The 22,935-nt window shown below is 40.2% G+C and overlaps 1 protein-coding gene across 3 annotated transcripts in view; it reads right to left on the minus strand.

Moving 5' to 3' along the window:
• Positions 1-1,179: 1,179 nt before the first annotated feature.
• The window catches only part of LOC117515653 (transmembrane and coiled-coil domain protein 3-like), a 42,516-nt gene continuing 20,760 nt past the window's right edge, over positions 1,180-22,935 (minus strand). For all 3 annotated transcript variants that reach the window (XM_034176307.1, XM_034176308.1, XM_034176309.1), the window contains 3 exons: positions 5,925-6,895; positions 5,382-5,517; positions 1,180-2,343 (listed from right to left, as the gene is read on the minus strand). In XM_034176307.1, coding sequence (XP_034032198.1) covers positions 2,038-2,343; positions 5,382-5,517; positions 5,925-6,895 — 1,413 coding nt within the window. In that variant the 3' untranslated portion in view covers positions 1,180-2,037. The remainder of the gene's footprint in view (positions 2,344-5,381; positions 5,518-5,924; positions 6,896-22,935) is intronic.

Genomic DNA, 22,935 nt, shown 5'->3' on the forward strand with positions numbered 1-22,935 from the left:
TCTACCGATGGTGAAAATTTCATTAAAATCCGTGCTGTAGTTTTGACATATTCTTGCTAACAGCCAGACAAATAAATAAATAAACACTGATTTTATTATGTCCTTGGCGGACGTAATAATAATGGTTCCACCATCAGACAAAGGACGCGTTTTAAACTTAGTGTTTGTAACATGATGAAGCAGGGCCAGGTTTAAAGTGGGGATTCTGAGTGTCATCAATACACATGATGCCATAAGGTTTTTTGATATACTCATAAAAGTAAGAAACTAAATTATTCTCACAATGTTAAGGAAATAGATTTTAAAAAAAAAATGCCATGAAATGTTCCATGTTGAGAAAACTATCGCACCACAAAATTTTCTCAAAATCTCAAATCTGTTCTCTACTTTAAGTTATAATGCAAAGTGACAGATAAACAAATTATGTAAAACGTTTCCTCTGTTGATTGACAGAGGCACTCAAACCAATCAAAAGACATTTTTGTAGGCTGTGGAGTCCTCAGTTAAAAAAAGAAGTGGCTAGTTACAGCCTTGGCTAAAAAGAGGCCAGGTTTGTGGGTGAGTTTGTTGCATTGTTGCCATTCCAGGCCTTGTGTTGGCTTTGGATGTATTGCCCTTGTGTTGGATGCATTGGCCTTGGCCGTACTGACCTTGGATGCACCTTATTTGCACTCAGGGTCCCTTCACTCGGGGTTGCCAGAGCAAATCCAGGGTGGATCTGCATGTTGAACTGGCACAAGTTTTATGCCAGATGTCCTTCCTGACACCTCCACATCACATAGAGAAACCAGGAACATTCTGCACTGAAACCAAGTGCAGTAACCACTTGGCCACCACCCCTGCCGGTGTCATCAACAGTGGGAAATGTTAATAATCACTGACTAAATTCCAAAACTCTACCATAACATATTCCTCAAAACAGTGTAAAAACAATGTCAGTCCAATTTTGCACAGTTCTGACTAACACTTCTAATTACCTTCCTTGGCTTTAAATGACCATCCATGTAAGAAAATGAGTTCACAACAAACTATGCAGGGGGAATTGCAAAATATACAGTAAAATTTAACTTAAAATGTTAGCTATAAACTGAAATTGCAGACAAAAAAAAAAAAAAAATATATATATATATATATCAATCAAGACAATTTAATTTCAGTCTGTCTCACAAACAGAAAGTACCCTCTGTGAACGTCTGGCAATGTGTCGTTAGAAGATTGTAGAACCAATCCTCTTAAGCAGTACTATATAATGCCTGAATAGATCCTTGTCATTTGATTGGTTTGTGTCATGTGACATGCATTATTCATACCATTTGCCATTGTGTTCCACTTACCATGCAACTGTGTTATTTAGCGTGCAATTTTGGTTCTATACGATTCGTGTTATTGCACACTGTGACTTCAGTGCACTCTCACACTAGCAGCAACGACGCTTAGCTTAAAAGCAAACATGGCAGGAGCTGCTAATTCTTGTAACACAAAAAAAACATCCAGTACCCTGTAAGCTATCTGGAGGCATTTGCATATTATTCGCTGGGCTGTCTCTTGGTGAAGTGGAACCGCTGTCGGATGAAGAGCCCGACACATTTCTGTTGTGTTTTTTGCTGGACTGAGAAAAGCAGATGGCAGTCTGTACACGATGCACGGCATCAGCTATGGACTACATCGTCAAAATTGTTTTTGAACTGTTTTTGCAAGTTCACCTAGAACAATTTTGGATTGGACTGGACTCCTATTTAAAATTTTTGTTGGATTATTTGGAAGTTCTTGACATCAAAATGTGAGTCCCTTTCTCTTGTTTATAAATTAATAAAATGTCAAATGACAAAAATCTATTTTAGCCATTATATAAAACAAATAATGGATGTTATTTCATTCGTTCAATGGAAAGAATATTTTATTCATTGAAAAATGGAATGTTCCATCTTTCACCTCATGAAATATTCTTACAATTGCACTCCACATTCATAAACATTCACTATTTGTATAGTATTCGACCAGCTGTTAATGCAGTTTGTCTACATCAGCTTCTCATTTTCAGGCAGGCATAAGCACCCTGTCCACAACAAACTGCAACCTTTCCCAGTTCTTCCAGAATATCGTGAGAAAACAAACTCCCAGTAAGGTCGCCACCACGTGATGCCGGCTCCTCATCAGTGGAGCAACAAACTTGGCCACAGTGGAGACGCACACCAGGATGACAGTGATGATGGCCAGCATGATGTTGATGCTCTTCCCCAGCAAGACTCTGGCATCTTGGCTCTCAAGCTGGACAGTCTGCTGCTGCTGCTGCTGCTGGAGCTCCAGCTTGGACACTCGTGTTTGACATGATTCCAGGGCTTCCTAAGGACGGTGGGGAAATGTTTGGCTTTTTCATTTTGTTTTTCACTCAATTTCAGTTTATTGCTCTGTCTGAAAAGGCAAAGCAGTAGCACTTCATAATAAGGGTACATTAATTAATGCAATAATGAGCATTAACTAACAGTGAAGTAAGAAATAACTGTAGTCATCATTTATTAAAGCTCATGTATTAACCTATACACTATTTTAAAAAATGTAAATTTTAATTAATTTAATTTAAATTTAAATTTTAAAGATACTGAATACTATTAATAAATGTTCACTAAATACAGTTAACCCTTAATTAATGAATAGCAATAAGCATCAATATGTGTATCTTTTTTTAACCCAACATATTTTGGAACAAGCAGTATGACAGCAGAAAAAATAAATAAGTAAATAAAACAATTTAAAAATCACCATTTATTGATCTTATTTGCAACTAACGGCATAGCAAATATTCTGATACATTTGGTTTCAATGATCAGCAGGAAAACAATGGTAAGTTTTAATCTGCAATGTTTCTTTTTCCCTATTCATTTTCTATACCAGCTTACTCCAATCAAGGGTCACGGGGGGCTGGAGCCTATCCCAGCAGTCATAGGGCATGAGGCTGAGTTCACCCTGGACAGGACGCCAGTCTGTCGCAGGGCCACATATAGACAAACAAACACATTCATCCCGCACGCACACCTACAGACAATTTAAGAGTCACAAATTCATCCAATATGTGTGTCTTTGGAAGTGGAAGGAAGACAGACCACCCAGAGGGAACCCACACCAACACAGGGAGAACATGCAAACTCCACACACAAAGGACCAGGTGGGAAGTGATCCCACGAGTTTCTTGCTGTGAGGCAACAGTACAAACCACTAAGCCACCATGCTGCCTTTACAAGTCAAGGCAAACATACTAACTGTCCACATGGTCATTTTAAGATTTTAATCCTCAGTTACTCAAATTCTCCCTCAAATTAATTACACTGTGACTGCCCACCTATCACAAGCTTGCTACAAATGTACATAGATTTTCTGCTTCAAATTTAACTACCTAAGGAAAAAACTTTCCTTCATAGCATTTCCACAGTATAATGGCAAGTGCTTTAGACTTTGAGTCCAGTAATTCAATTTCCAATCTTGGGAGTAAACCTAAATTAGTCATTTTACATGTTTGATTAAATGAATTACGCACGCTTAAAACAGCATTTCAAAGAAAATATAGATTTCAAAATTTGAGGATTTAGAAATCTGATAATAATATACATGATGATATTTTGTAAAAGTGGCAATGACACAGAACATTGCTGCAATGTATTGTACATAGACTTTAGGTACAGACAGGACATTTGTTTACTATTATGTAAGAAATTACTTCCTACATACCGTGTATGTAGGAAATCATCTTATATCATATATAGATCATGTTTGTTGTGGGCTACTCTGCTTTGATCAGATTATTACTATAATTTGTTGCATTGCAAATACCAAAAAAGGAATTGCAGTGTGCCCTCTGGTGGACACACTATGAAACAACAACACTCACAACATGAAGGATCTGTCTTCTGTCTCCAAGTTTATTTTTAATTGTCTTTTACTGGCCTATATAAACACAGACAATTCATCGGCAGTTAGCTAAGATCAGCATGTTAATTTATCGGTGTGGCTCTGTCAAGCTATCACACTGCAGAAAAGGTCCTTTGTTCACTTTTACAAGAACAGCACAACAACCCTAGAAACCATGAGTCTGCCACTGTCACCCGTAGTTAATCTCAAAAAGAACATTTCCTAGGAACATGTCGGGTCAGGTGAAATTAGCAGAAACATCCTCGGAAACTCAAGTTACCACTGACGTTTCTGGACCCTACTACTGGTGTCATGGCTAGGATTCGGTTGGAGTGAGGGGAAGGACTACACTTGGTCAGAAGTAAGCAAGCCCCCACACACTGGCACCTCATACTATTACATGTGAATAAATTCAACAGTTATGACGGTAACCTTTGTAAACGTGCCAAAGAAAAACAAAGCTTCACCCAAACCATAATTAGTTTTTCGTTAATCGAAAATTACACACTGATGACCACACTGGTCAACAGGGCATTTTGGTCTACTCTGTGAAAATAGGAGGAGTGACATCTGCCAATGCCATGCTGTGCTTTCATTAACATTTGGACTTTTATCAGGCCTAACATTTCAGACAATTTACACAAGCCTCACAAAGGAGGTATTTTCTAAGGAGATATCACTTATCTGAATGAAGCAAACATAAACCTCATACTGTAAACAAGCAAAGTCATGGTGGCTGACAATGAAGTGTGAAGCAAACATTACAGCATCACAGGTTTATTAGTATTGTTTGTGGGACTTTTATGTGTTAGGTTATATTTTTAGCAGTCACATGAAAGAATAAATGGAAATGAGCCTTAAACCGTTCATCTGTGTAACGGCACAGCAGAAGCTAGGCCGAGCTCACCAGCTGTGACAACACAAGATGTTTAGAGACTTGACACATACTACCGCGGACACAATGACCTAAATCTACTTACCAGGAATCTCAACAAGTTAGCAGCATTATATGTTGCCAAATTTTGTTTTGTCTGTTTTGCTGTTGTCCTTCCAAACATCTGCTGGCTGCTTGTATGGGTGTGACTCCAGTCCACTAGAACTCTATTTTATCTAAATATCAGTGTTTTACAGCATTGTTCGGGCCATGAAAGTATGTAACTGTGGCTCATCCTGAAGCTGTTTCTCATCAAATCTATTGGCACATGCCTTGCTTGTTTGAGAAGAAACGCTGTTGTATGTTCTTTCTGCATTGTTTCAAATCAGCCTTCAGGAAGGGCTTTTTTTGTTTTGTGCTTGCTGCCACTGTTGCGTCCCCCTCACAAACATGATTAACCTCAGTTTTATTTGACTCACGTGCTGATCTGCAAGCATGATGCACATCTCTATGACCTGACTCAAGATGACCCACAGATTCATCACAGCCCTGCAGATTACACATCATCCTGTGCATCACCACATATGCAATATTTAAAACATACCTGTATGTCTCTGGCCCTTTCATGAGCCTGGTAGGCCACCCTCTCCTCGATACTGGCTAATTCCTGTTTCAGATTTGTCGTCTCATGTTGGTGAAGCTCTGTCAGGTCATTCAGCTGGTCTTCCAAACGCTCATACCTGCCGGCAGCAGTAATTACGCAGTGTTAAACATTTTGAAGCACAGCTTATGAAGTACGGTGCATCAGGAAAGTAATCACAGCGCTTCACTTTTTCCACATTTTGTTATGTTACAGGCATTTTGCAAAATGGAGTAAATTCATTTTTCCCCTCAAAATTCTACTCACAACACCCAATAATGACAGCATGAAAAAAGGGTATTTGAAATTTTTGCATTTCTTTTTTAACTATCACATTTGAATACCTATTTTAAATGATGGTGATGTCACAATGCAGAAGGTAAATGCAGGTTTTGTGTGTCTGGAATAATCTGACATTAAAATCAACCAGTCCAAAATCTGCTTGGAGGTGGCTTGCAATGTAAGAAATTACATGATTAAGTAATATATCCTGGACTGTACACATACCTGTATCTCTCCTCCTGTAGTGTTTGACTGATAATGCCATACTCCCTCTTGAACTGCTCCTTTAGCTCCTCCACATCCTCCGCCAGTTGGATCTGGGCATCTTTAATCTCTCTCACCTCTTCCAGGCTCAGAGCCAGTCTACTTTGGGCATCCCCTGTTGCCTGCTGCTCTTGGCCAAGGTTTTGGGCTTGTGACTGCCCCACAAAAGGATTCCCATTGCTCTCAACTGAAATGGATGCACTTCCAGAGGAGCACTCATCATCACTGGGATACTTGGCTTTGCCCACCACAGTCACACTGCTACTTAGTCCCTTCACTGAACTGTCAGTGGGCAAAGGAGGGGGAGTGTCAAAGGTGGTCTTAAGGTGGTCAATATTGTCAGCACTGCCAAATTTATTTCTGATAAGGTTGGCAAACTCTCTGGGCTTGCTGAAGAAGAAAGGAGGGGAAAGTGAAACTCCTGGTCCAATGGTCTTGATCTTGTCCAGAGTAGGGTGTCGACCACTACCACTTATATCTCTCAGCAGACCCTTGGGTGATTCTCTGGGTATGGTATTGCGTTTGACACTGGATGGGTGAGACATTGGACTTTGGAGGAGTTCAATGTCTTTCATCTTACGATGGTACTGCTCCAACTTCTTTTGCATCTGTGCAATGTTGTGTGCTGACTTCTGGTTTTTCTTCTCAAAGACGTGCTTGATGCGCCCCACCTGCTGCTTGTCAGCACTGGTCATCAACTTCAAATACTCTGCTACATTCTCATCCCGCGCTGTCTGCTCTATCTTTAGCTGCTCGGTTACTTTCAGTATCTTCTGCTGGATGCTGTCCAGACAAGACCGGCTACGCTGAAGCTCCAAGCCTAGACCAGGACTTAGACCTCCATCAATCAGGTCCAGGTCCAGATTGTTCTCTGAAGAACCCCGCCGCATTGATCCTGAAATGCTCAAATTCCCTTCAGCACTCCGGTCCATCTACAGGGATGAAAGCAAACATCGGATATGTAGACATTATATTTGAAACATGTTTTCAACTGTGTCTGATTGTAACAATCTTACCCAGCAACTCATAAACCAATTTTTACAAAAGTGAGAATGCTGTGTCTCCATTAGAGTTTATTAAAATTTAGGATGGAACTAAAAAAAAAAAAAAAAAAAGTCTATCCCAGCAGTTATAGGGTGTGAGGCAGGCTACTATGGTATAGATTGGCTCAAGGTGAGGTTATGCTGTTTGCAAATTTAGAGGTCTGTCCAATAAATATAAACTTTTTGTTTCAAAATAATCTATTGGATTCTCATGGAAAGTTAAGTATGCATTTGCATAACACTGAGGTAAAGCTGTCTGCCACATTTTGAGAAGATAAACAAAAGTGGGACTCCAGAAACCTCAGACATACAAATAATCATCACGTAGTGTTTGTATCATGCAAAGATAAAGTTTTTTTTCTCTCTCCCTCTCTCTTGCTCTGTGTTTTTACTTGGTGAAAATGTTTTATATAAACTATCATTACCTTATGAAATGAATATACTTAGCAATAAATTTGGGGTGGCTCTCAAGAACAAGTCTGAGCTGAGAAATGTTATAGTTTGCATGCTGAGAACGGATTGCACTGCATTCATGAAATAAATTATAGATAAATTGGAATAGAGTGCAATTCTTTTTCTGTTTTCATAGTTTTAGACAATCATTCAATGCATTCTAATGAGTGTGCTCCTAGTTCCAAAATGGGGCTGAGATTGTAGTTTTGGCCATTATTCCTCTAGTTTGACATTACTTTATTAGCTCCATTCTTTATAGCAGTGCAGGGATGCCAGGGATGCAGCCGATTCAATGAGTAATCAAGCTGTAAGAATTAAATTCACTTATCTAAACCTTGCTGTCTGGAAGAAAAAAAAAATATAAGCATTCTGAACCATATATCACCAATAAACACAACAGAGAAGAGCTGAACAAGTTGTAAAAAAAATTGTGAAACTGTGCAACAAAAAAATTTGACGACTGCTTGAGCAATGCATAAAACTATCTCCATGTCAAATGACTAGCTCTGATAATTAGATTAAACTATGGTTAAAAGCTGATCTGCCCATGTTAATCATACGAACTGCATTATAAAGTTGTCTGGGGGCTTTGCTACTCAAAGACACTGATGAGAAAAATGATTGGGAATGAAGATCAAAACAATATAAATGAGGCTATAAAACACATGAAAATAAATTTATTGCTATTTTCCTCATATATTACTGACAATCAAGATCATTTCGAGCTATATTTAACATGGAATATATGCTAAGAGAGACAGAAAGATAATGAATGAGTGACAGCTTTGTCTACATTCATACAGAATAATTTCTGCATGGATGTGTGAACTTGTGACCATATTATTTGAGTTATAGAATGCAACCATTGTGAAACAATCTGAAAGTAATCAATCCAGCATCCAATAACTGTCCAGCAGGTGGCAGACACATCTATGAGATATTACATAAGTAACACAAAGTTGCTCTTTGGTGTATCAAAGTTCACCAGATCTGAAGCTTTGCCCTTATTAATTTGGTGAGAGAGAAGCACAGATTTTTAGTGGTCAGCACTGTTGCCTCACAGCAGGAAGTTTCTGGGATCACTTCCCAACTGGTCCTTTCTGTGTGGAGTTTGCAGGTTCTTCCCATGTTTGTGTGAGCCCCCTCCGGGTTTTCCATCCTCCATTGCCACTTCTGCAGGTTAGGTGAATTGGTGACTCTGAATTTGGTGCAAGCGTGCGAATGTGTTTGTTTGTCTATCTGTGGCCCGGCAATATACTGGCAGCCTGTCCAGGGTGTACCCCGGCTCTCGCCCTATGACTGCTGAGATAGGTTCCAGCCCCCTGTGACCCTTTGATTGAATAAGCAGGTATAGAAAATGAATGAGTTACAAGAGATAGCATTTACTGTTTAAAAGTCATCACGGACAGGATGAACTCACCTACATGTCTATCTATTGATTCAGACACATGCTTACTCCACGCACATGCACCACAGTTGTTCCTAAGCTTTGGAAAAGCCTAGGATCAAATGTGTAAAACTATGTTTGGTTCTACAATGCCACTGTTTGTGCCATTATTGCATTTAATGAAGTCGTTCCACATAAACAACACTTGCGCATAGTGAGTGCTTGTTTTGTGTAATTTTTGTCTGCAATTGTGACCATCTGGGGGGGTGTATGTAATGCTCTTATTTGGAACATCTGTTGAACTGCCGAAGACAAATTGTAATCCTGCTTGTTTGCAATTCAGCACAGGGATGACAGAGATGACAACAATTCTCGTAATGGCTATTAATGTTTGTGAAACAAGTGGAGCATGCACATCTAAAGTAGGTCACTGATAATGACCATGAGACTCCGAAAATTCCCTTCCCAGACAGCTGAATTACCATTTTCTGCACTTGGCCTTAACACTGCTGTACAGTAAATGTTTGAACTAGCTGTCCAAAGTTGACTCTAAAGCACTGAACTGGTTGTTCTCTGTGCTGATTTAAGTAAGTGAAACTGAATATAAAATTATGGTAGTCCACAGAGCACAAGGCTAATTAAAGCAGCAAGGCAGAAGAAGCTCTATGCAAAGACAAACTCAGAAGAGCTGTGAAAAGAGAATTAATAATATTTTTAGAACAAAATACTTCTCACAAAATTGCGCTGCGATGCCACAGTGGCTGCATGAGCCATCTAATTTTGCAAGATTAACAATGTTAATCTATGTGCTGCACAAAGTGGTACTAATCATACAGCTAATTTCAAACAAAGCGATCACAATGACTCAAGAAGCTTTAGGTTCAATCCTGCTTAGTTTTGTCGCATTACATCATTGTGCTTACACATCTCAAGTGCCTTGAGTATTGGCCAATCTGTAAAAGCTCACCACACACTGACACACGAGACAGGACTTATAGTCTAGTAAGACTACTAACAATGAGTCTGGAACTGGATTAATCCATCAATTATATTTTTGTCGAATAATTGACTCATTTAATTATTTTTCTATTACACTATTGGTTATCTTTGGCTTAGTTGATTGTCCTTTGGATAATTTGCTTTTAAATCCTAATCCTAAATTCAATCAATAACTTTCAACCTTGCAGTCATAAAAAGTAGTTGTTTTAGATATGATTAAAAAATAAAACTTTTATAACTTTTTAAAATATAACACAATGCTAAAATAGCCTCACCCATATGAACATTGTCTTCTTTATAATTTGCAGTTGTTTAATTAATTATTAAGATCCTATTGTCTTATGTACAATTTTTACAAGTTAGCTTTGAGTTAGCGGAGGTTAGCGTGCCCACTAACGTCAGCGAAATGTATTCTGAATTACTTCAGAGGTATTATTAGGTTCCAAAAACAGCGTTTTCAGTTTTAGAAGTATTTATTTCTCGCCATCTTTTACATAATATCTGATGAAGGTGTTATATTTAGCCAAAAACAAAGCAAAGGTAGCAGGAAGTGACGCCACCCACCACTCTAACATCTGTGAGATTCATACCATAAAATTAGGAACAGAATGCGACTTTTTAATCTCTTAAAATACCTCGAATGCCGCGTTCACACCGGGTGCGATCAGACAATACAAATTTGCGGGGGTCACGTGGCGACGGACGCGCCTCCTTCGCACGGTGTGTCGCTCTGCTTGGGTGGACTTTCGCTGCGAAAATTCGCCCCGGTGCATCATCAAATAGGAGGAGCTTCCATTCTGCTCGGCGTCAAGTCATCATGACGGACCTTACACACAGAGCGAGTTGTTGTGAAAAGCTCCCAATACAGGGAGTATCATTATTTGCTGCAGGAGCTGCGTGTGGATGACGGCCGCTTTCAGCGGTCCTTTCGCCTCTGCGGGACCCAGTTTGAGGACCTCCTGTCCCATTCACGCGCGCACATGTAAACAATTAAAAAAAAAAAAAAAAAAAAGAAACTCCGCTGCTTGCTGCAGCTTGCTCTTCCCCCAAAAAACTCTGTCGCAATTGTGTTTAGAAACCAGTCACCATTTGTTTTATTATACATCTGTGTAGTTAATTAATAAAATATTCTCCACACAGACGATTCGCTCGCGCGTGCACGTAAAAAAAAAAGAAAGAAAGAAACTCCGCGGCTTGCTGTGAGGCTGCTCCTTGCTCTTTCCTCCCAAAAAAAAACCTGTCATAATTGTCTTTAGAAACCAGTCACCATTTGCTTTATAATACATCTGTGTAGTTAATAAGTCAAATAATCTCCATGGACGATTCCCTCACGCACGTACGTAAAAAAAAAAAATTGTGAAATAAAGGACAAAAGAGACATAAGTCCTGCTCACAGGCTGCTACCAGATACAGGACATGTTCACATCTTCAGTCAAACTCCAGACATCTCCACGTCACTATATATTCAGTCCCTGATTGGTCATTGCGGCGCGACGAGATGAAAAAGTTCAGATTTTTCAACTTGGGGAGGAGGGCAACACGACGTGACGCGACGCAATATCGCGCCACAAACGTGCTAAATGCTCAAAATCGCTTCACTCGCGTCGCTTCACTCGCGTCGCGCTGCGCGGTTTGGCGTCAAAACGCATCCTTACATAGGGATTACATGGCAGCCTGTGGCTGCAGTCGCTCGCGTCGCGCCCGGTGTGAACGGGGCATTAAACCTGGTTCACTCGACAGGATTTTAAAATTATCTTTAGGTTTCCAAAACCTGAGAGACCACACACGTGAAGATAAAAAAAAAAAATCATAGCTCTAACAGGTTTGGTCATACAGTGTGTGGCGTTCAGCCACACGGTAAGGACAACACCACCACACACAAACAGATTTCTCACACGAACATTCCCAGGTCAGACAGGAAATCTCGCAAAATCTCTCGAGATTAAATGTGACTTCAAGGTAAACGAATAGATAGTTTGTGGACTATTTACAACAGAGAAAAAAACAATACAAAAAGAAAAGGCGTTCTTTAAAGGAGTGGAGACAGCGCAACCACAGGACGTTCTGGTAAGTCAGAACAGCTGTTTTGAGTTTATTTTCCGCTCCGTACATCAGTCACCTCGCTTTCTGACTGGCTACACGTCACATTCAGCAGGCTGTGTGCTCGTTTGTGGTCGGAGGACACAACACATGCTGCAATATCGGGCCAAAAAAATCCAACACGATGAATATCCCCGATTTGCGATCGGAGAGCTCCTGACGTCCTTCTGAGCAGATCAGAGCGCTCTTAACACACCACACACGGCAGGAATATCTGATAAGATTATCTTTAGCGTCATCACGATTGTCGGGGCGTCCTTAAGATTGTCGGAAGGGGAAGATCGGGTCCAATATCGGCCTAATTATCCTTCCGTGTGAACCAGGCCTTAAAATGTCAAGGTTAGCCATCTTTGAACTTGTCCAAGGTCTGTGTCCCAAGAATGTTCCCTTTGAATATGAAGACTCTGGCGTAATGGGACTGGAGCTATGCTGAGCATAGACAGATGGACGTACGGACGGATGCAATGCCTTCGCAATACCCAATGGCCTTGAAAGTATCTACAGAATCTGACTGTTTTATCCCCCTCCATCAATAAAACAGTCAGATACTGTTGAGACTTTCAAGTCACACTTAAGACGCACTTAAGACAAAATAAAATCCTACCATATTTTATCAGCTGCAACTAACAATTGCTTTTGTTACCAAATCTGTTGAGTAGGTGTTTGGTCCATAAAATATCGTAAAATTGTGAAAAATATTGATAAGTGTTTCTCAAAGCCCAAGATGTTGTCTCGTCGTTTCCACAACTCAAAGATACTCAGTTTCTGTCCAAGAGGTATAAAGAAAATAGAAAATATTAATTTAAGAAGCAGAAAATCACAGAATTTGGATATAAAAAGAAGACTCAAAATGCTGAATTGATTCCCAAAATAGTTGGTGATTAATTGAATAATCGCTTAATACTAAATCAATCAATTAATTGTTGCAGCTCTACAGTATAGTATGAGTAGTGAGTCTGGTCTACAGTGGTGCTCGTGCAGAATAGAACAGATGCACACACTGTAAGTGGTGTCATCGTAATGCGCACCACAGACAATCATTTGTACTTGCAGGCATCTATAAAATATGCAGTTTTGTTGGCCACTGTGCATTTATAATTTAAAACCATATATAGCTGATGTACTTCTTTGTGTACACTGTTACCACAGTACTTTTGTCTACAGGCTTGCCTGGGACATTTCAGCACGTCCTCATCCCACTCTCTCCCCGTCCCTGGCGTCTGTCCCTCCTGAACACAGGACTCTCTGTGCTGAGAAAAAAGCTCACTTTGTCACATCCTACCTCTGCCCCATCCAGAGTCGCACTCAGATGACCAACTCCCCGCGTATAAAATAAAATCACTGGCCTGACGCGCAAGCTGACAAACACCACGTCCAATCACAGCAAGCCTGTTCTGTCCACCGTGCACACAATCCATTCATAAGAAAAATAAAGATTCTTATGCACACACAGCCCAGGCAACAGACCTATTGGTCATAAAAACAACAGAGCAATCCAACATTCTCCTTCAAGAGAGTCAAGTAGGTTCACATGTAGGTCGCTCATACTACCCAGTTTCTTTCTTTCTTTGTTTTTCCTTAGTTTTCAAATGAACAACACAAAGAGCTGCCTGTTTGGACAAACAGCCACAGCTTGAACAACACGACATGGAACTGGCTCCTCCACCAGTTTCCCCCCCAAGTGGTCAGAATACGTTTCTTTCACACAAGGATCATCTGAGAGCAAACAAGGGCTGCAGGGAAACAAATTTATCACTTCAAAATGAACAACATACAGTTAGTACCATCCAGACAGTTATGCTGTATATCACAGTATGTTAACAATGAAAGACAATAATGAAGATCAGCTCATAGAGCAGACTGTCAGCTCAATCTGCGGCACCTGCAAATCAGGCAAACGGTGTAGGAACTGGTGGTTGGTAATTTGGTAAACATTAAAGCATTACAGGTTTCAGTTGCTGTGATTGAAGAGAAGTTCTACATAACTACTTTTTCCCCCCCATTCGTTTAGTGTCACAATTTTCTTAAAAAGAAAATATACTCATCTAGGCTTCATGTCTTCTGGCAGTCTCTACCTCCCCCAGAGTTGTCACGGGAGTCTTGCTAGCTTCCCCGTGAAGGTCTCTATTAAACTGAATGGGGAAAAACTGAATTTTTTACAGTGTAAAATCAGTGTTTTCTGTGGACTTTGACAGTGAATATGTCAAAATGGTTAAAATCTGTTTTTTTTTTTACAAGGATGCACTAAAACACCTAGTGTTGCTTATTAGGTGGACAGATTTTCCAAAGATAATATTTTGAGGAGGAAAGTGATAGGTTTTTTTGTTGTGAAACCCAACACAGCATGAGAATGGTCTTCAAAACATGGCTCTAACCACGGCTTTTATCCTTTCCTTTTGTGTGGCCAGGAGAAAATTCTTAACAAAGCCTGTTTAAACACCTGAAAGCGTGGAACCGGTTATGTTTGTGGATTGTGGCGTTGCTGCATTGTGCCACACTAAGCTAAGCTGCTATGTGCGGGACACCGGCCAGTTTCGCTGAGGAAGCCACTTCTGTGATCATGGAATCGGACAGAATGTGACGACGAGTGACAGCTCTTAACAAGGGAGCCGGACAGGGACCAGCTTCAGCATTTGTGTTATTGGCCAAGCTGAGCTAAACCGATAGCTAAGCTAAGCCAAGCTACCTGGAGCCGGCGAGTCTGTGGACAAAAGACAGTGCCACACAATGAAACAATAATTCAACATGTCTCTGTGTGTGAACACAGCAGAAGTGAAACCAGAGATACCACTTTCACAGTATGTAATCATTATTATTCAGTCTGATTGAGACATATGCAATGTTGTTGTTTTGTTTTGTTTTTCTGAATACACTGTGGGTTATAAAGAGGCGGAGACAACAATACAAAAACACAAGAATTTGATTTGAAAGCCAAATTAAAGCCATATTAAAACCATATTACATTTGGAGACAAAAAAAACAAAACAACCGAGACTGACTGTGTGTGGTGGAGTAAGTCATGAAGTGGACCCAGGTGGAGTGACCTTCAGACAGCCAATGCTCAGTACCTGAGGTTACGTCACTTTTATGGTTTAAAATAGCTCTGAATCTGTGTGCATCTTTCAGACGCTGTATGGCTAAATTTATTTTTATCAGCTACATCAGGACTCGCACAAGTTAGAGTTGGAAGTAATGATTCATGATCTGGTAAATCATTTTTTAATAGATAGTGCTGATTGGAGGTCGATATGCCCTTTAAACTGTAGCACTTTATGATGGTTGAAATAATAAAATGTCAGCTCCCAAACATACCTAACTATACGCAGCTACAGTGCCAGAATAAAATGGATCAAATTGTGACTCAAAATCAGACAATGATAGCTGTATCAAGCAAACCAAATTGTTTCATTTATCTGAAATAAAGGGCAACAGAGTTGCAGATCCACATCCATGACAGCAGCAACACAATAATATAACCCACGTTTAAAAGAAATTCACACAAGTGTAACACCTAATCATATCCTAATATATGACGAGATGTATTTAATAAGACTACCTCCCACACGGCTGATCCTATTTGGGGTTTCCATCCACACTGACTAAAAGATGCAGAAGTTCGAAGGCCTCTCTGGCTGAGTGGCTCTGCTAAATGAGTAAGTTTCACGCTGATGAAAACGTCCTTATGTCTGCCAAGAAGGTGCCCTACTTTTCACTTTGTTTCTCCCAAACACTTATGCTGGCGTTCTCTGGGGATAGTTAGAGTGGAAAGGTGAAGCAGAGCAATGATTAAAGGTCTTTGGGGGATGCCTGGAAATGAGTGGGGTGTGAAGGTCTAGTAATTAAAAAAAAACTTAACTGAAAGGATGCTAATTCAAAAAATAGATTAAAACTAAAGTATTGTTTCCATCAATAGCCGAGTGGCATATATGGAGCAAGGTGCTGCCCTCTTACTGTGCTCATAGGGGATAGCTTGGTATTTACAGGTTAAGTTCACGTGCCTTTTATTGTGATCACTGTGAAAACCATTTAAAGCAAGCATATGCCAAGATAAACTGTGCAAGTTCTACATGAGTCTGTCGGTGGAGTAGAGGCAGACATACAAGGTCTTTCAGTTGGCAGTTTCAACTGTGTTCAGTTAAACCGGTTCTGCATTAATGCTGTGTCAAAACAAACAAGTTGAACATGCTGGAATGCAGTTAAACCGGATGTGCATGAAGTTACCTCATTGTTACACAATACAGCTGACTGAGAGGAACTATTTGAAGAGCACAGCACATTAACACTCTGTGGTCAATACAGCATAATAATACAGTAAAACTCACATATGTATATATATATAATAATTATTATTATTATTATTATCATATAGGCCACCAGCAAATTTTGGCCGTTATAATCAAAATCTGATATATATATATATATATATATTATTTACAGTGCCTTTTCTGCCTAAAGTCGGGGAGAATTTTCACGGCCACTTTGACATAATAACTATGACATAGTCCACATCCATCCTGAGCACTGTGTGTGCAAACTTGTGGTTATCTCAGCCTCAACAGTGGCGCTCAACATCAGTGAGAATAGCGCATAGTATTCGCGCCAAATCCTTGCACCTGCAATGACTGTGCCAGTGCCACTCGACTTTCGCGTGTGCGCTGGCTTGTCAGTGGCTCTCGCCCAGTACGTGCGCGGAGCGCTCACATACTGGGCATGACTTCAGACTGCATTCAGCAGACAGTTGGCCGCCGAGCGCACACGTGTCGGAAGGACCAATTCAGTGAGATTCCACATGAGAAAAATATCGCCTTTCGCCTGTTTTCGTGCGATGTTGCGTCTCCTCCTCCTTTCTACCATTTGTGTGTCAGTGAGATACTAGCCTAAGGATGGTTTGTACTTCAGATGTCCCTAGTTGGGATTTGGGGAAGTACAAGGCAATTTCTTAAACAATGCAGATGGCTGTTGCTGGAGTGCCCAAAACACACGTCGCTTGATGATTAGCATTGGTTATACTGTGTCAAAATTCAGCAAGAAACGTGAAAAAAAATGTTGTATTTTTCTGTTTGTGAGTGTCTGAATGTGACTTTGAGAGAAGGACAGAAAAACAAAGTAATCACCACTGATCAAAGAGGCTCACCATCGGACTGGAACTCAAGACCATGGGCCACTATACAAGTGTACTGCCATACACAGATTGCCTATACATTGCAATACACTACATAATTTACTGCAAATTTTAAAATATTGCTGAGAATACAACATATTGTGTACCACCTAGGTAGTCCAATTGTGACTATTAGTTTATACTAATAGTTATACTGATAAGTGAGTGAACAAACTAATTCAAGAAAATTTCATTTTAGCTCTTTATTCCACTTTTTAGAATATTTGTATTGGACAGTTTCACTGAACACACTGAAATGAAAGTTGCCATAAATTCACAATAAAGTGCAATAATCAATAATTATAAACTAAGAATATAAGACATGCCGTATTATTCTGAAATGAGCCATTCCACATAACAAATATTTTTATTTTGGTACTTTAAGTATATTTTGATGCCAATACTTTTGTTGTTTCACTAAGCAACATTTTCACTGCAGGACTGTGGTATTGCTAATGTTTGTTACTCTGTCTGCCTGTCGATACAAACTCCTGTCAGATTGGTGAAAGTCATGGACAAACATGCTTTCCAACCACCAAAAAAGTTACATTAAGAAGACGCTAACATCATGCTAGCTTAGCTAATTTTGCAGAAGCACAACGTTAGAGGTCTTTCATGCTATGATGAGTACAAATTATTTTCAGTTTGTTTGGAAACTGTCATGGGAGATATTAGAGTGGAAGTTGTCATGATGAGGGACAGGAATATTGATACAGTATCATAGGAAAAAACATCGTGACAATCACTAGCACGTTTTTTTTTTTTTTGTTTTTTTTTGCATAGTCCTACTCACTATTGGAATAAGCAATAGGAAAAGTACTTGAGAATTTTTTCACCTGCTTCCATTTTTGGGTGATTTTCCGGATGTCTTTACAATGATGAATTGCCAGTAGCAACGGTAAAAATCACTCATTGTAGAGAGCCAGTTTTTTAATTTCACTGTTTTTCATTTACAACATGATACTGTTTATGCAGTATCATAAACTCTATAAATACTGGACAAACCCTCTGTGACATCACTCATAGGTTTTCTGAAGAGTGGGTTTGAAGTTCAAATGGTGTAGCTCTAAATGGCATCATTTTGACAGTGGCTAACTCCCAGTCAACTCATAAATGGGTAAAGAGGTAAGAAGTGGAAAAGACCAGTGGGACGAATGAAGCCCAAACATGCACCCAGTCTTATCATTACCAGAAAAGATAAGGCCAACAGGCTTACCTGGGTTTTTGCGTTTGATTAAAGCATATTTTTGCAGTGTGGGCAGTGGTTCTCATAAAAGGTGTCTAAACTATGATTAGCATATAACCTCTGTAGCATATTGCTTCACTCAACAGAAATGCTGGAGCACAATTCTTAGATGGTCATTTAGTACAATTAACTGCAACAGTAATTTATAGTACCTCAGATATTTGTGATAAAAACATCAGAAAGGACAGACACAGTTGAGTCCATGGCAGCTAGGAGCCCCTACGAGCGGCTTCTGCTAGCTGGTCCCTGGACCCACTGGCAGAGCTGTCAGGCTAACGGAACATGCCCCTAATTAGTAATTTTATGGCTTAAAATAGCTTTAAAATTCAGCCCTGTACAGCTGTCACAAAAAAAACAACTACTGATACCAATACTGTTTTTGTATCAGACAATAAACAAGTTTATGTCTGCTGTAAAGTTGGACATTTTAACATGGGTGTCTATGAGGAGTGGCTCGTTTTTGGTGCCAGCTTCAATACTGCACTTCTGCGTCACATTCAATTTTCAGCCCTGGAGGTTGCCGCTTGTACATTCCTCTGCTGGCATGCAACTCAGCCCAGTCACTGTCACTTCCTGCAGGAATGACATGCTTCAGCTCATTCTTAATTTTGTACCATCCTGTTCACCTTGACCTCTGACTCTTCAAAGCACTTCACAGAAAGCGTGACAGCAGAATCTTTAAAGATTTTTTTTTTTAAACATAAAAGACTAATAACCCTTTGACATTTGTTCAGTTGTGAACAACACTTCTACTGCACAGTCATCAGGCAAGAACACATGAACTGTGAAATCGGAGTAAGGCAAAACATCCATTAGAATCAGCTAAATCAATGTTCATCTGAAGTAGAAACCAAGCATTATAGAACTCCACAGGACCCCTCCTTGTGGCCACCTAGCAGATAAGTCCATCCTTATTTCCTGAAAGCAACACTCTATCTGCAGGAGATAGGTGTAATTTGGGTGTTCCTTCAGCCTGGTCCAGACCATGTGGTCCTCAGCAATGAGGCAACTATGTGCTGGCACATGCTTGTGAAAACAAGCCACATGGCCATAGTGACGCTCACTCATGATTCATCTAATATCCTCATCTGTGTCTCATTTTCCTCACAAAATGGTATCTGAGGAAATGAGTTTTAATGCAGGGCCTCGAAAGAGTCCTGTATTGTTAATTTTACGTCACTACCTTCCGGACTCAGGGGTGGATAATTCTAGTGAAGCCTCCTCTTTGGTTTGTGATATAATCCATGACAGTTTCTGGCATGATATGTAGTAAGAAATTAAACCTTTTTAAAGTAATGGCACAACATGCTTCAAATCTATGATAAGACTGCCCAAATAAGATCTCACACACACACACACACATACACATCTTCAACCGCTTAGTCCAATTAAGGGTCACAGGGGGCTGGAGCCTATCCCAGCAGTCATAGAGGGTGAGGCGGGGTACACCCAGGACAGGATGCCAGTCTGTCACAGGGCCACAAACAGACAAACACATTCACACCCACAGACACACCTACGGACAATTTTTAAAGATTCCAATCCACCTGACCACCTTTGGATGTGGGAGGAAACCAGAGCACCCGGAGGAAACCCACACAAACATGGGGAGAACATGCAAACTCCACAGAGAAAGGCCACAGGCGGGAATTGAACCCATGGCCTCCTAGCTGTGAGGCAACAGTGCTAACCACTAAGCCACTGTGCTGCCCCAAATAAGATCACATGTGGTAAAATATTTGAACACTGAGAAATTAATCAAATTCCCACTGTTGTAAATTACCTTTCTCTTAACAGAATTTATGGTCTAAAGGACTTTAGGTGAAGAGACACAGGAACTACGTACATTCTGCTGCTTCTGAGCACACAGTTAAAAAACAAAACAAAACAAAAAACAGTTTCAAATCCATATTAAATATTAAACGACAGTGAAGCTAAACAACAAAGTAACAGCACTGGCAGGCTTTTGTGATTTCTCACACACACACACACACACACACACACACACACACACACACACACACACACACACACACACACACACACACACACACACACACACACACACACACACACACACACACAGGGACCAGAAAACTAGACTTGCCTGTTCATTGTAACACTATACGACCCAAAACGTCCTGTAATAAATACTAACCTCATGAAAAGGACACAGCAACAGCTCCAAAGTGAGAGACAAAGCGAAAGAACTAGAACCAGGAATACAATAAAGGAGCAGCGCTTCCAAGCAAAGCTAATCACATACAGTATATCAGAGATCATGTGCTCCTAGAGTACCGTACAACAGGCCTTTCTGCCTCCAGGGTTCCTCCTCCACAGCCCAGTCCACTAAATCTACCCCTTCTCCCCCACAAATCACACAGCGTCTGTGCAACTCCGTGACCTGTTTAAAATACTCTGACCTCATGAGCAAACATAACATAAAGATGCAACTGCATTAACCCCAATCTTACCCTGGTAAGACAGCCATATGCTCTTATGCTTGAGAAATTGGCCATAATGCTGGCTATTTCTGGGAGTAAATTATAGAAACTGCAGATGCAGCTCATCTTGACCTGTGCTCTCCTGCCTTGAATCAATTGTCCAGATAACAATCCAATTAAATAATCTCATATGTCCAAATCTTTGCTGTGCTCAACTGGAGCGAGGTGAAATACACCAAGGATTTAGGTCCGGGTGGGTATGCAGTGTGTTTGTACTAAATACTGAGCAGTATTAGTAGAATAATATTGGCTCAGGTTAGCAGAAAGTACACAGACGGAGCCTGTTTCTAGATAAGCTCTCAGCACTTCACGACTTAACATGCTGCATTGTGGGATTCTTACAGAATTGTTTTTGGATTGCAAAAGTGTTACCTCATTTGTTTCACTGCTATTTATCCTTGTTATTATGTTGTTCCACTCTTACTAGGGTTGGGTATCAGGAACCAGTTATTTTCAAGAATCGTTAAGAATTGATTCGATCCACCGACATCAACAGTCTTTTTGCTTAACGATTCCCTTATCGGTCCTTCAGAGCGGCCATTGTTTTTAAGGATGTTTGTCAGGAAAATGATCATTTCTCTACGTTGATTGCAGACGCTGCAATCGGGTCTGCAATCAGCCGTTTCTTCAGTGCGGCTCTACTTTGAAGCTTGAAGCAATGACGCAGTGCTCCGACCCGCTGCTTCAATGGTTCTTTGCTTCGCTGCTTTTCAGAAGCGGCAAATCCACTTCTTAACCCCTGTCAAAGCCATTAAAATGTGTCAATCGTGTGTCACTTTTGTGCGGACTAAAGTCAATAACTGGGACTCCTGTCTTGTTGCAGTCAAGAAACGAGAATCATCCTCCGTTCCGTTCGCCCAGCTCCAAACGCTGCGCGGCTCTCTGCCAAGTCAAGTTAGAAAGATAGAGTCCAGCCGGAATTAATAACTTCAAAGCGAATTGCCGTTTAAATCAATGACACCTCTTTCCAAATATTGTAATACAAACAATAACCTGCAATCGATCAAAACGTGTTTTTCATCCAAACATGAGACGCCATGCGCTGACGTGCAGCAGCCGGCTGAGTTCAGCTCAGATGTATGGAGTGGTATTCATGCCAAAATGTCTGAAAAGAAATGCTTTTGACAAAAAATACAGATTTTGTTTATTTCTATTTATGTCCAGAGATCAAGGATCCAGTGACCGATTTCATATATATTTACTTTAAGACTAACATCTTGTTGACATAGAAAACCTGTAAAGCCTACTTTTAGTACACAGAAAATTCACAAGGGGTATTGATAAGGGAATCGATAAGGAATCGGATCGGTAAACGGAATCGATAATGGCATCGATAGATAAAATCTTATCAATACCCATCCCTAACGCTCGCCAAGATTTTTTTTAAAGCATATAAGAGATTAGGGTTCATATAGAGAGAAAGCTCACAATGTCAGAAAAGAACACGAAAAATCCACAAGCTGTATGGATCTATGGACACTTCCAAGTAAAAGCTGGATTTAGATCTTGACACAACACCTCCTGCCTCAGTCACAGATGTGAGATGTTATCATGTGCCCTTAATTGCCAACAGTTTAGAAATTACAATTCAACAGACACACAAAATCAACATCAAAAGCTACCAGCTGTGACTGCATTGTTATTTGAACAAAGGTTCAGCTCTTTGAGGAGGGTTTAATGAAGGTTTTCACTCTCTAACAAAAATAAAGAAAAATCAGCACATTATAATTGATGTGGGAATGTGTCAAGTAATTTTGTACTGAAAACTGTAAACAAACATTTTTTCATTTTTTTTTCATGCATTACTCACCCATCTTCTAACTTCTGATACATCCAACTTCTTTCCTTGCACTCCCTTCACTGCTCCTGTCTCAGGCCCATACAACAATAGTTCTCTTACTACTTGATTACAAACCTGACCATTACTACTGGATTCTTCTGTAACAAGACTCCTGATACCATCTTCTACGTGTTCAATCTGGACTGCACATCTTCAGCTGCCACTGATGGTATAGTCACTAGTCACAACCAGTGAGGGAAGCCACCAAGACACCCATGATCACTTTGAAAGATTTATGT

This window comes from Thalassophryne amazonica, chromosome 8 (assembly GCF_902500255.1).
Source record: "Thalassophryne amazonica chromosome 8, fThaAma1.1, whole genome shotgun sequence".
NCBI lineage: Eukaryota > Metazoa > Chordata > Actinopteri > Batrachoidiformes > Batrachoididae > Thalassophryne > Thalassophryne amazonica.